Source organism: Sciurus vulgaris, assembly GCF_902686455.1.
Source record: "Sciurus vulgaris genome assembly, chromosome: 3".
Lineage (NCBI taxonomy): Eukaryota > Metazoa > Chordata > Mammalia > Rodentia > Sciuridae > Sciurus > Sciurus vulgaris.
The window spans coordinates 91,350,251-91,363,706 of NC_136463.1; the positions used below are offsets into that span (position 1 = coordinate 91,350,251).

General features: G+C 33.0%; 1 protein-coding gene across 1 annotated transcript in view; it reads right to left on the reverse strand.

Moving 5' to 3' along the window:
* The window catches only part of DARS1 (aspartyl-tRNA synthetase 1), a 67,582-nt gene that overhangs the window by 9,048 nt on the left and 45,078 nt on the right, over positions 1–13,456 (reverse strand). Inside the window, exons 8-11 of the mRNA XM_079135672.1 lie at positions 8,717–8,828; positions 7,181–7,315; positions 4,500–4,647; positions 120–266 (exon numbers count right to left, since the gene is read on the reverse strand). Coding sequence (XP_078991798.1) covers positions 120–266; positions 4,500–4,647; positions 7,181–7,315; positions 8,717–8,828 — 542 coding nt within the window. The remainder of the gene's footprint in view (positions 1–119; positions 267–4,499; positions 4,648–7,180; positions 7,316–8,716; positions 8,829–13,456) is intronic.

Sequence of the window (13,456 nt, forward strand, 5' to 3'; positions counted from 1 at the left end):
ATAGTATACACAAAAGTTAATAAAATTTATTGGGTGAGGAAAAAAATTTGTTAATATATTCATTCTCTTAAATATTAAAGTTAATAAATGAAGGTTTAAAAAAATTAATAAAAACAAACCTCAGATCTTCTTCATCTCCCATTTCAACTCCAGCTTCTCTAAGCATAGCCAATGCTTCACAGTACTCTAGTCTCAAAGTTGGCTCCAAAAATTTGAAGGGTTCACAAGGGAATTGTTTATTCACCGTTTGAATTTCAGTCTGAAACCTGTATGTACAATGATTCAGTTAATAAAATTTGTGAGATATGTGTTTCCCCCACAAGAGGTCACTGTGGCAGTATGAAAAAAAATCATTCTTTGAATCAGTTTATATACAGGAAAATGGTTATCAAATGAAGTTAAAGAATGAAATTTATATACTTAAAATATCTAGTAACATTTCTTGGTCTCATGTTTTTCTAATAAAAGCAGTATTAAAGGATTCAAAATTTTCTTTATGACTCATATCAGGCATTGTTAGAAACAAAATACCCGTTTTATGAAGCATTTAAAAAACTGACTTAAATCCTTTAACAACACCTTTAACCTCAAGAACAAATTAATGAATACTTGTCCCACCCGTGCCCTGCCACCATTCCCGTTATATTGTTTTAAGTTCATTAGTAGAGTGCTAATTTCTTTCCTATCTTGATAATCCCTATACATAGTAGGCCCAAGACAAAAGTTAACCGAACTGAATTTCTGTTGTGCAAGATATTTTATTAAGATTAAAAGAAAAGCCAGATGTGACGATGCTTGCCTGTAATCCCAGTAACTCAGGAGACTGAGGAAGACTGCAAATTGGAGGCCAGTCTTAGTAATTTAGCAAGACCTGTCTCAAATTAAAAAATTAAAACAGCTGGGGATAATGCTCAGTGATAAAGTGCCCCTGGGTTCAATCCCCAATACTGGAAAAATAAACAAACAAATCAACAAATAAAAAAAAAACATTTGTGCTAAAGTACTTAAGATGAAATGATGTGGGAATCTGTTTTGCTTCAAAATAAAACATGGGATAGAGGAAATGGGTAAAACAAAACTGGCCATGGGTTAACAATAGATAAAATCAGGTGGTGAGTACACGGCTGCTCATTAGGCTAGTATCCATACTTCTGTATGTATTCTGAAAATATCCATAATTAATGGACTTGAAAAAAGTATGTTTATATTTTACATATAGAATTTTCCATCTAGAATTTATTCTTCATCCAGCATTTATACCTTAGAAATTAAAATACTTCCTTATTGGACTTAAAGACTTTCATGGGAACAATAAAATTTAGTCACTAATATATTCAAATCTTAATAGAAGAAGGGTTAGGAAGACAACAATAATTTTTTTTTTTTGGTACTGGGGATTGAACTCAGGGGCACTCAACCACTGAACCACTTCCCCAGCCCTTTTTTATTTAGAGATAGGATCTCACTGAGTGGTTTAGTGTCTGTGTCTTACTTTTGCTGAGGCTGGCTTTGAACCTGGTTCCTCCAGGCTCAGCCTTCCAAGCCACTGGGATTACATCACTATGCCCAGCTCCAATAACTGATTTTTAAATAGCTTTGAATATTAATCCTCACTCATGTCTAACAATGGTAGTACAAAAATATGACTATCAATCTTAAAATTCAATTCATATTATTATTCTAATATATAAAAACTAATATAAACCTGAGAGGATAAGGTAACATAAGCCTGATAACCCGATTTATAAGCGACAAAGAATCTTAAAATTCCTACATGATTCATAAAATATAGAAAGAAGAATTTTATTGTCAAATTGCCACCTTAAGTGTACTAAGTTCAGCAATAATGGTGTCCCAGTTTGTAATAAATGGAGATTTGATTAATCCAAAGGGCATGATTCATGCTTGCTGTTATTTGTAACAAAGTAAAAATTTCACTCATATTAAATAGAGACACTATAACTATCTAAAATAAACAGACTCAGAAACTTTCTTGAATCACAAATGTTAAAAGAAAATGAGACAAGCTATGTTCCTGCATCATGGTTTCAAAGGATATTTATTTTTTTTTAATTTATTTTTATTGTAAACAAATGGGATACTTGTTGCTTCTGTTTGTACATGGAGTAACAGCATATATACCATTTGCGTAATCATACATTTACATAGGGTAATGATGTTTGATTCATTCAGTTACTCCCCCCGCACCCCTCCCACCCCTCTTTTCCTTCTATACAGTCCCTCCTTCCTCCATTCTTGCCCCCCTCCCACCCCCCATTATGTGTCATCATCCGCTTATCAGCAAGATCATTCGTCCTTTGGTTTTTTGAGATTGGTTTATTTCACTTAGCATGATATTCTCCAATTTCATCCATTTGCCTGCAAAGGCCATAATTTTATTATTCTTTATAGCCGAGTAGTATTTCATTGTATATATATATATACCACAGTTTCTTTATCCATTCATCAATTGAAGGACATCTAGGTTGGTTTCAAAGGATATTTAGTTTATAAGGAAACATTAATAGTTTTTCCATGGATATTTGAAGTTGCTTAAAATAAACTGCATCAAAATATTTTAGAGGATAAAGGTTAAACATACTAACTTTCCAAAGCAATGCAGAGACTGCCTAGAAAATACTGGTGCATGTGCTACAATGCTGCAGTATTTTAATATAAGATCAATGATTAATTTCTGCACTGTTTTTTTTGGGGGGTGGGGTGGGGTGGGAGGGTACCAGGGATTGAACTCAGGGGCATCCCAAGTTCTATTTTGTATTTTACTTAGAGACAGGGTCTCAATGAGTTGCTTGGTGCCTCACACTCATCATCCTCCTGCCTTAGCTTCCCGAGCCTCTAGTATTACAGGTGTGTGCCACTGTGCCCGGATGCCCTGCAATGTTTGAGTAAGTAAAATTCGTATTTCTGAACTCTTTAACAATATCAATGAAGCAACATAAAACATAATGAACTGTTATATCAGTGTTCTTAAAAAAAAAAAAATCTCAAATATGGTCCTTCATCAGCTTTAAAATGCTAGATTAAGTCTGTTATTACCTACCTAATAATTGAAATATAGTCACAAGGATGGAGAAAAGAAAAAGAGATTTTTTTGTTTTCTTCTCTCTTTTGGGCAGGGTCTTGCAAGTGCTAGATATTCCCAATCTCCAAAAGAGATTCTCTTGATCAACTTGTTTCTCATTTTCTTTTCCTGTTTTCTCCATGTTAAACATCATCACAAGTAAACAATTTTCAGTGATTCTAAGGGAAAAACCTATTTGTCAGTTTAGAGGGTGTACCTAAAGTAGACACTTTACACAATTTAATTTTTGGAACATCTAGAATACACCTAATATTTCTGTAAATGCTAATTCACCAGAACCAATCAGGTAAAAACTTCCTTCAGTCTAAAAGTTTCTTCTAATCTTTACTGAGCACTCAACATAAATTGACTTAAGCATTAACCATTCCTGACACAGGTTTAATGGGTTTAATTTACAAGTTAAACAGATTCGGATAAGGTTTAACATTAGTAGACAAAAGGGATATTTAACTTCTGATGTAATATTATTTCCATCTAATAGCTGAGGAAATTGAGGCACAGAGATGTACAAGGTGGGATTTGAACTTCAATGTAGCTCAATACAAAGTTTTTGTTTTTTTTTTTTTGATGGTAGTGGTGATTGAATCCAGAAATACTTTAATAAACTGCACTCTCAGTTCTTTTCATTTTTTATTTTGAGGCAGGATTCACCAAGATGCTGAGGCTGGCATAGAACTTGTGATCCTTCTGCTCCTCCTCTTGTGTCACTGGGACTACAGGCATCCACCACCACCATGCTCAGTGTCAAGCTATTCCATTCAACTTCTCAAATAATAAACTGCTCTAAAAGTAAAGGATACTTTATTTCTTCTAACATTTAGAATATCAGTAAAAATAAAATAAAACAAAAAAAACCCCAGAAACAAAAACAAATTCAGTCAAGCTATTCACAATCTGGTAGACTTCACCACTAAAAAGAAGCTAATTAGTTGAGGTCCCAATAGACTTGGATTCATACGGATTGAATGTGCATTCTTCTAACTACTGTCACGTATCACTTAAGGACAGGGCCACCTTCTGTGATTCTTTCACTGTGCACATCTCAAAGTGTACTTACACAAAGATGATTATGATGTCATTAGGTGATATAATCTTATGGGACCACTGTGATATATATGGTCTTTTGTTGACTAAAACATTCTTATGCAGCATATGACTGTATTTAACAGATTAAGAGAAATTTAGCCTACATGTTTCAATTCAATAATAATAATAATTATTATTATTATAATTTTCATAGTGCTGAGGATTGAACCCAGGGTCTCACATATGCCAGGCAAGTGCTCTACCACTAAACCACATTCCCAGTCCAAGAATTATTATTATTTTTTTTTTTAAAAAAGAACCCACGTTGATTTGAAATTAAGGCCATTTGTGGATGTAAAATACTTTTTACCTTTCTTGAAGTCCTTTGAATATTTGTACCAAGGTGTCAGCAATTTCTTCTACAACTTCATGATAATGATAATTAAAAGCCATTTCAATGTCTAGACCAACAAATTCAGTTAGATGTCTGTGGGTATTGGAGTCTTCAGCTCTGAAAACTGAATTAAAGAAATAAACTGCAAATAGTGTTTTAAGTTTTAGATAAACTGGATTTAAATATAAAACTCCAGTGGTGCTCAAGCTGTACTATTTTCATATCACTATAGGGCTGGAAGGAACTTTAAACATCTGTTTCAGCATTCTCTTGGACAGCAAGTTCACTACAAACTCCTAAGGTCCTATAGAAAAAGCTATACGAAATGTAAATTAATAAGTGAGGCTCATTGAGAACCCCAAGGGAATGTAAGATCCTGAGGTTCCTTCTCAATAATTAAAAATAGATTCAATTATGACCAATACAGTAAGTGCTTCTCAATTTTATTAAAACGTGACTCAAGCTAAATGAAACCCTGTACAAATGAGGTAACATTATACATATTCTAGACATTACTTCAGTTCAGTCCTCACTATCTCATTGTATTTTCCTCCTTCCCAGGCTTCTTAAGTCTGGCTCGTCTCATCTTTCACATCACTGCCAGATTAATATTCCTATAAACACATTCTTACTCAGTACCTCACAATGGTTCCCAAAAGACTACAGTAATAAGACGTAAAACGACAAAAGTCTAAAACTTTATGCTCTCACAACTTAATCTTACCCTGTATCTCCCATTTCCTCTTAATGCTATTAACTTTTGTTTTCTCCAGCAGTCCATGCTCTTTATTGTTTCCTCTGACTAAATGTTGTCTCTGTTGTTTATATATCCTACTTTGTCCTTAAAGTCCATTTCAGTTTTGAATTTTCTTTTAAGTTTACTAGCAAACTCCAACTTCTTCCCTTTTTTTTCTTGATACATAATTAGTACCAATCTGCTAACTGTACAGCACAATCTGATTATTCATTTTAAAAATCATTTGATTATTTCCTGTGACTGCTTTATGTATGCATGTCTTATTGTCTTGGGAGCAGGTACAATGTTTATTCCCTTGTCATTCAAAACATGATCTGCAAATCAGCAACATCAAGTGTCCAGTACCTATGTGCTTTTAAGAACTGCAGAATAGTAGGCCTCATGCCAGATCTGCTGACTAGAATATGCATTTTAACAACATCCCCAGGTGATTCACATGCATTAACATTTGAGAAATGCTGGTTGATTCTTCTTTTATGTACACAGTACCTAACATAAGACTATGCATCAGATGTTCAACAAAGAACTGGTTAATAAATTCAGAAAATTAAGACACTTAATGATCTTGCCAGTTTCTCTATTATCATGTACTTAATTTTTATTAAGCTATCAAAAATTGCATATAATATAACTTGGTAAGTTTTGAAGAATGAAGGAAAAGTGGTGTTTTTCTTATAATTAGCTTCATAAAAAATACCATGATTACATGCCTGTACTTGACTAATAGCAAATGTATTTTTTAAATGATGTCAATATAATCTATTAAATATAGACATCCTCAGTAATTTCTAACAGACTTCAGCAAAAAACCAATATAAGCACAGTACACATAATACTAAAAAAACAGAACAGCTCTGGAATAAAGTAATATTTTGGGGAAGCACTGGAGACTGAACAAACCCAGAGGTACCTTACCATTAAGCTATACCCCCGGCCCTTTTATTTATTAAATTTTGAGAGAGGGTTTTGCTAAGTTGCTTAAGGTCTTACTAAATTGCTGGGATTTCAGACATGTGCCACCAGGCCCAGATGGAATAAAATTGAAGGTAGACAGAGATACACTGGAAACTTACAACAAGAGAAGGTTATTAAAGACAACAAACTATAATATTTGACAGATTGCAACTACCTATTTTTTAGTATTAGGAGTTCAAAGAATAGTTCTAATTCATACTTGAACTATTCTTTCAACTCTCCTCAATATTAAAAATTAGATTTGTTCTAGTTGCACACAGATAAAATAATTAATATACTTAGGTATATATCAAACATTATATATTTTCAAAGCATGCATTTTTAAAATGAAATGTTCTGACAATAAAAATTTTCTTCAGCATTCTTCAGTAAGAATATATAATGGTTACGATCCTATTCACATAAATGATGTTCAAATGTTTAAAGAACTAGTGACTGTGTATATGTGTATACACACTCACACATATCTTCTAAAAAATGTCTACCCCCCAAAAAAGTCTTACTGAAACATATTGTCATTGCTCCCTCAAAGTCTAGTAGTCAGCAGATAAAAGAATCTAAACTTTGAAAATGTCTGTACATTTTATATATATAAAATATATATAATTTATTTATATAAAAGTATATTATATATAAAATAATATATTTTATATGTAATAGAAAATAAAATATTTTACATATATTTTATATATAATATAAATATATATTTATGTATAATATATAATGATATATTTCATATATAATAATATATATTTTAATATATAATATATTATATATTTTATATATTTATAATATATAATATATGTTTATATATAAAATATCTATTTTATAGATATTTATATATATATTTTTACACACACACACACACACACACACACACACAATTAATGAACTTGGAAAAAATCATAACTGACAAAAATCTTACCTGGTCCAATACAGAAAACCTTCTCAAAATCAGCACAAATGCACATTTGCTTATACAGTTGTGGAGACTGAGCAAGGTATGCATTATTTTTAAAATATGACACAGTAAATACATTGGCTCCTCCTTCACTGGCAGCTGAAATATAAACATTTATATATTATAGTCAGTTGTAAGTTTATCAATGTAAGCTTTTAAAAAAAATTTTTAAATTGTCAATGGACCTTTATTTTTATTTAGATGTGGTGCTGAGAATCGAACCCAGTGCCCACACTTGCCAGGCAAGTGCTCTACCACTGAGCTATAGCCCCAGCCCTCAATGTAAGCTTTTAGTAAAAAGAAGTTTATATTTTAAACTCAAGTAGTGCACTTAAAAAAAGAAAAACTGGAAAATCAAGAGCTGCAGATAAAAATCACAGTCTATTTACTCTTGTATAAATGTGATTCTACATAGTTTCTATTTAACCCACATTTACTTCTTTGGATATAAATGCCCCCTTTCTGTACCACAAACCTATTAAAGCTACTTTGGAGTTGTAAAAACAAAAATAAATCAAGGAGAGGAAAAAAGATAACCATTTTTCTAATTATCAAGAATGCAAGGCTGGGCACAGTGACATACACCTGTAATTTCAGCAAGTTAGGAGGCTGAGGCAGGAAGATTAAGTTTGAGGCTAGCCTCAGAAACTAAGTGAGACCCTGTTTCAAATATAAATATAAAATAAAATAAAATGACTGGGGATGTAGCTCAATGGTAAAGTGCCCCTAGGTTCAATTCCCAGTACACACATACCAACAACAAACAAACCAACAACAACGACAACAAAAGTTTAATTTTTTATTTTATCTAAATGCAATTCACAACATTTTCTTTTTAGCAACTCTCAAAAGGACAAAATGATTAAGACAAGTTTCCCATATAAGAATAAGAATTAGCCAGGTGAGGTGGCACACTCCTGTAATCCCAGCAGCTTGGGAGGCTGAGGCAGGAGGATTGCAAGTTCAAAGCCAGCCTCAGCAACTTAGCAAGGCCCTAAGCAACTTAGTGAGACCCTGTCTCTAAATAAAATACAAAAAAGGGTTGAGGATGTGGCTCAGTAGTTAAGTGCCCCTGAGTTCAATCCCCAGTACCCAGAAAAAAAAGGATTAATGTGATCTTTCCCATTAATAGGAATTCAGAGATTTTACAATGCAGTTTGTACAAAACAAAATTATAATACCAATTTCAAAAGAAACTTAAACAATTAAAATAGTTCCTGGTCTAACTTAATTAAGAAAAAGGAATTGTGCTTTGTGTGTTACTGTCTCATTTTAAAATCATTATCACAAAAATGACTGGTGGAATAAGGGACGTAATATTACTGATAATGGTGAAGAAAAAATGACAGATGATATATAGCATGTGTTCTGAAAAAAGGAGTTTCATGATAATAAATCTTATGTGCAGTTGGGATTCTCCAGTATTAAAGAATTAATATAAGCAACTTTAGGGAAAGAAAATTAATTTTTAAAAATTAAGGGAACTATTTTGAAGCTTACCTGAAATAATTTTAGGAGTCTGGATTTCCACAAAACCTTTGTTAATTAAAGTTTCTCGGAAGAGATGGCAAATGCCAGACTGGAGACGGAAGACTGCCTGACTAGTTGATGTCTATAAGACAATAAAAAATCTAATTAAATCAATTTCATTCACCATGTGTGCTCAGCACTGCTGGAAACCTAAACATAAAACTACTCTTGCTCTCAGAATTTTTAAGTCTAATAAGGGAGAAGACAAAAGCACACAAATACAGTGCAGAAGGTGATAAGGAAGATGGAATGTAATGACTATATATGACCATAGAAATGATAAACAAGCAGATGTTTTAATCTGTAAGAATTCCATAAAAGAAAAATATTTCTTAACAATTAATTAAACATAATACTAAAAAATTCTATTTTTTAAAATGCAACCCATTACGTGAGATTACCATTGTTTGTGCAGCATAAAAGTCCTCTAAGGGAAGATTTTTGCACTGAATAGTAAATAAAGCCACAATATACTTTTAATTATTATCAATAATACTTGAATTTCAGACAATCACGTATTTGTTCCAATTAAATAAAGAAATTAAGAAAAAATAAAAGGGGTAACACCCTAAGACACTGAATCCTCAAATGGCACATAAAACACTGTCCACCAGTCACCTTTTCTATTTTCTCTACCTTTCCCTCCTTTCTTTCTCAGGTTCTTTGGTCCCCTAATTTTACTTTCAGCCTCAACCAAGTCTCATAGCTGCCAGAAAGCTCTAGAGGTAACTGTCTCTGGTCTAGACTAATTTTTGACCATTTGGTCAAAAGAAGTGGTTTCTTATCTGTAGGTCCTTCCTAATATATTAGGGGGAAGAAAAAGTTATCCTATGACTAACTAGACATTTAGTAAAATACTTGACCTTAAACCATTGATAGCTGTGAAGAGCTGAGCTGGTGGTATTCAGGAATTTTAATTATTTACCCAATGTCTAAGGACTCACGCTTGAATCAGTGCATATTGCATTCATTCTGAATGTAAACAGTAGCACCCCTTGAAAACAGTTAATGATGAGATGGCTAATCTATATTTCTTTCACTACAAAAACCGTTACTTAATAACCTTGACTTTCTGGAGGTGGGGTAAATAAATTCATGTAAACCAGGGCATACTTAAGTAACATTATTTTATAATTCAAAATCAAAGTAAAAATCAATAATTTTCCACAAAAAAACGGAAAACATTTAAAAGACCCATATAATTTTTTAGACTGTTTGCTTACTCATTTTCAAGATGTCTACATTTAAGCTAGAGAAAGACTTGTGGCTTTTTCTCTTACATTATATGGTTTAGGGAAATGTTTGGTTCATTTAATCACAACAAATTACAAAATTCTTTGATTTCAAAAAGCTAGCAACCTATTTAAAATGAAAAGTGTTACACTATTACTGATACACATTCTTTTTTTTTTGCACTACTGGGGATTGAGCCTAGGGGCACTTCACCACTGAGCTACATCCCCAGCCTTTTAAATTTATTTTGAAATAAGGTCTTGCTAAATTGCAGAGTCAGGTCTCACACTTGTGATCCTCCTGCCTTAGCCTCTAGAGTAGCTGAGATTATAGGTGTGCACCAATATTCCCAGTTCAGTGCAATATATTCTATAAGAGGGTCAATGAATACATTTTATTGCCACTTGCCTCTTTTAATTAGCCCCACTAAATTCACTCACTCATTCTCTTATCAAATGGAAATTAAATGTCTGAACTGGTTGTCACAGTTAATGTAGTATTAATAGAAATTTCACTAATTATGTTATTTATTTAAAAAAAATTTTTTTTTGGTACTGGGGATTGAACCTAGGGGTTCTTTACCACTGAACCACACCTGCATCCCTTTTTATTTTTTATTGTGAGACAGGTTCTTACTGAGTTGCTTAGGACCTTACTAAATTGCTGAGACTAGTTTCAGATTTAGGATTACAGGTGTGCTCCACCACACCCAGCACTAATTATGTTTTTTTAAAAACCATACTGTGCTCCCATTCCTTCCTGATTATATAAACAAGTATGTTAATGTGGAATATTTATGAGGAAGCTGGATCAATGTCATATTTTTTAAAAAGCATTTTTCCTCATTAGATTCTTTAAGACACTTGCTAACCATTAGAAAGATGGGTACCTACTTGATAAGACAATGAACAGTTATTTAGATAATTATTCCAATATGTACTAATTTGTTTCTTTCTTTTTGGTACTGCAGATTGAACCCAGGAGTGAGACTGAACTCAGGAGTGCTCTACCACTGAGTCACATCCCCAGTCCTTTTTATTTTTTATTTTGAAACAGGGTCTTGCTAAGTTGACTAGGCTGTCCTTGAACTTGTGATCCTCCTGCCTCAGCCTCCCAAGTTGCTTGGATTATAGGCCACTGTGCATGATTTTAATTTGTCTACTGTGTCCTAATTTCTATCCAGCCTTTACATGTTGGAGAATATTTACTATTTTAAATGAGAATGAGGATGGGGAAAAGATTAAATGAAGAGAATTACTATCATTATTTTTTGGGTACCAGGAATTGAACTCAGGGGCACTCAACCTTTGAGTCACACCCCCAGCCCTATTTTGTATTTTATTTAGAGACAAGATCTCACTGAGTTGCTTAGCACCTTGCTTTTGCTGAGGCTGGCTTTTGAACTTGTGATCTTCCTGCTTCAGCCTCCAGAGCTGCTGGGATTACAGGCGTGCACCACCACGCCTGGCAAGAGAATTATTAAATATAAGTTGTTCTTTAAAAATAAATAACAAACAAGAAAAATAAAATATTCCCAAATAAATCCTCAACTATTTTGATTACTTATCATATCAACAGGAATTACTACCAAGAAGCTGGGTACGTTGTACACATCTGTAATCCCAGCTACTCAGGAGACTGAGGCAGGGGGATCACAAGTTTGAGATCAGCGTGGGCAACTTAGGAAGACCCTGTCTCAAAATGAAGAATAAAAAGGGCTGTGGATGTAGTTCCATGGCATAGCACCCCTGGGTTCAATCCCTAGTACCAAAAGAAAACAAAAACCCAAAACCAAACCAAACACACACCCCCAAACCAAAACTACAAAGATAAAATTTAGTATTAGGAGGTTTGAATATCACTCTAAGGAATTTGTCCAGAGGCAAATACTGTCCACAAGTCCAAACTGCACAGTAAATTTGCTAGAGAAATAGTGCTCAGTGAATTAAATCCATGTCTAATAAACTTTTTGTATCTACAGCAAGTTCATCTTTCAACATTTGTTCCTCCATCAAAAAGCAGTATCATTAGAAGACAACTCAGAGAAGTTAAAACCTAAGAAACAGTAAAGTATGGGCTGGGGTTGTGACTCAGTGGCAGAGCACCTGCCTAGTATGTGTGAGGCACTGGGTTCAAGTCTCAACACCACATATAAATTAATTAACTAAATAAAGGTCCATAGAAAAGAAAAAGTAAAGGAAATCTCTCCCCTTTGGCCAAATCAGGTAGTTCTGGGTAGAATATATCTGAAGAGCACAAAAATATAAATATATTTTTAAAATATTGAAATGTTTACTTATTAGGTATTGATTACTATAATTGCTTTTTCCATCTGTATAAAAATTTTAGGGTTTAGGGTAGAAATTAACAATAATCTTCAGTAAGATTACAGAGTGTGTAACAATAGAAATGTATGCTTAATAAAGTATTTGAATAGATCTATTTCAAATAAAATGCACCTAAAATATTACAGCACATAAAGTTAATGTAAAGCATAATGTTAATTTTAATTTGAAGGTATAATTGAACCTTATTTCAATTGGCAAGGTATATGTAAATACTTCATATACAGGTTCAGTATCCCTTATTTGAAATGCTTGGAACCAAAAGTATATTAGATTTTTTTTTTTTCAAAATTTGGAATATCTACATAAATGTAATGAGATACCTTGGGAGTAGTACCCAAATCTAAACATGAAACTTTTTTTTTTTTCTTCCTGGTACCGAGGATTGAACTCAGGGGCACTCAACCATATACTTTATTTTATTTATTTATTTTTTTGATGGCACTGGGGATTAAACCCAAGGCCTCACACATGATACCCACATCCTCCACCATTATTATATTAAATTAAATTATATCCTTAGCTCTCTATTTTACATGTGGATTTTTTTGGGCGGGGGTACCAGGATTCTACCACTGAGCTACATCCCTAGCCCTTTTTATTTTTATTTTTATTTTTTAATTTGAGATAGGTCTTGCTAAGTTGCTGAGGCTGGCCTCAAATTTGTGTTCCTTCTGCTATGGCCTCCTGAGTTGCTGGGATTATAGCTGTGTGCCACTCTAACTGGCTCATGTAGAATTTTCCACTTGCAGTGTCAGGTGGTGGTCCAAAAAGTTTTGTATCTTGGGGCACTTCATTTTTTAAATTAGCAATGATCAATTGAGACTTAATTTTCTATTATTATATTTATATGAGTACTTAAAAAAAGGCTTTAAGTCATAACCATACTTATGATGGTGGTTTCCATAATGTTTAAATCTAAAAAACTGTTTTGGGTCAAATATATACTTTAACAATTGTGGGAAAATAGTACTCATCAGTGATTAAACAAATATTTATTATATGTGTACTCTGTGTTGGCATTAGGTTAGGTGTTAGATAATAGTAGTTATTAAAGTAGGCATGATTTAGAAGACAGACTATAGATAACTTAGAAGTACAGGGTCAGGAGACAAAATATTTTTATTCAGAC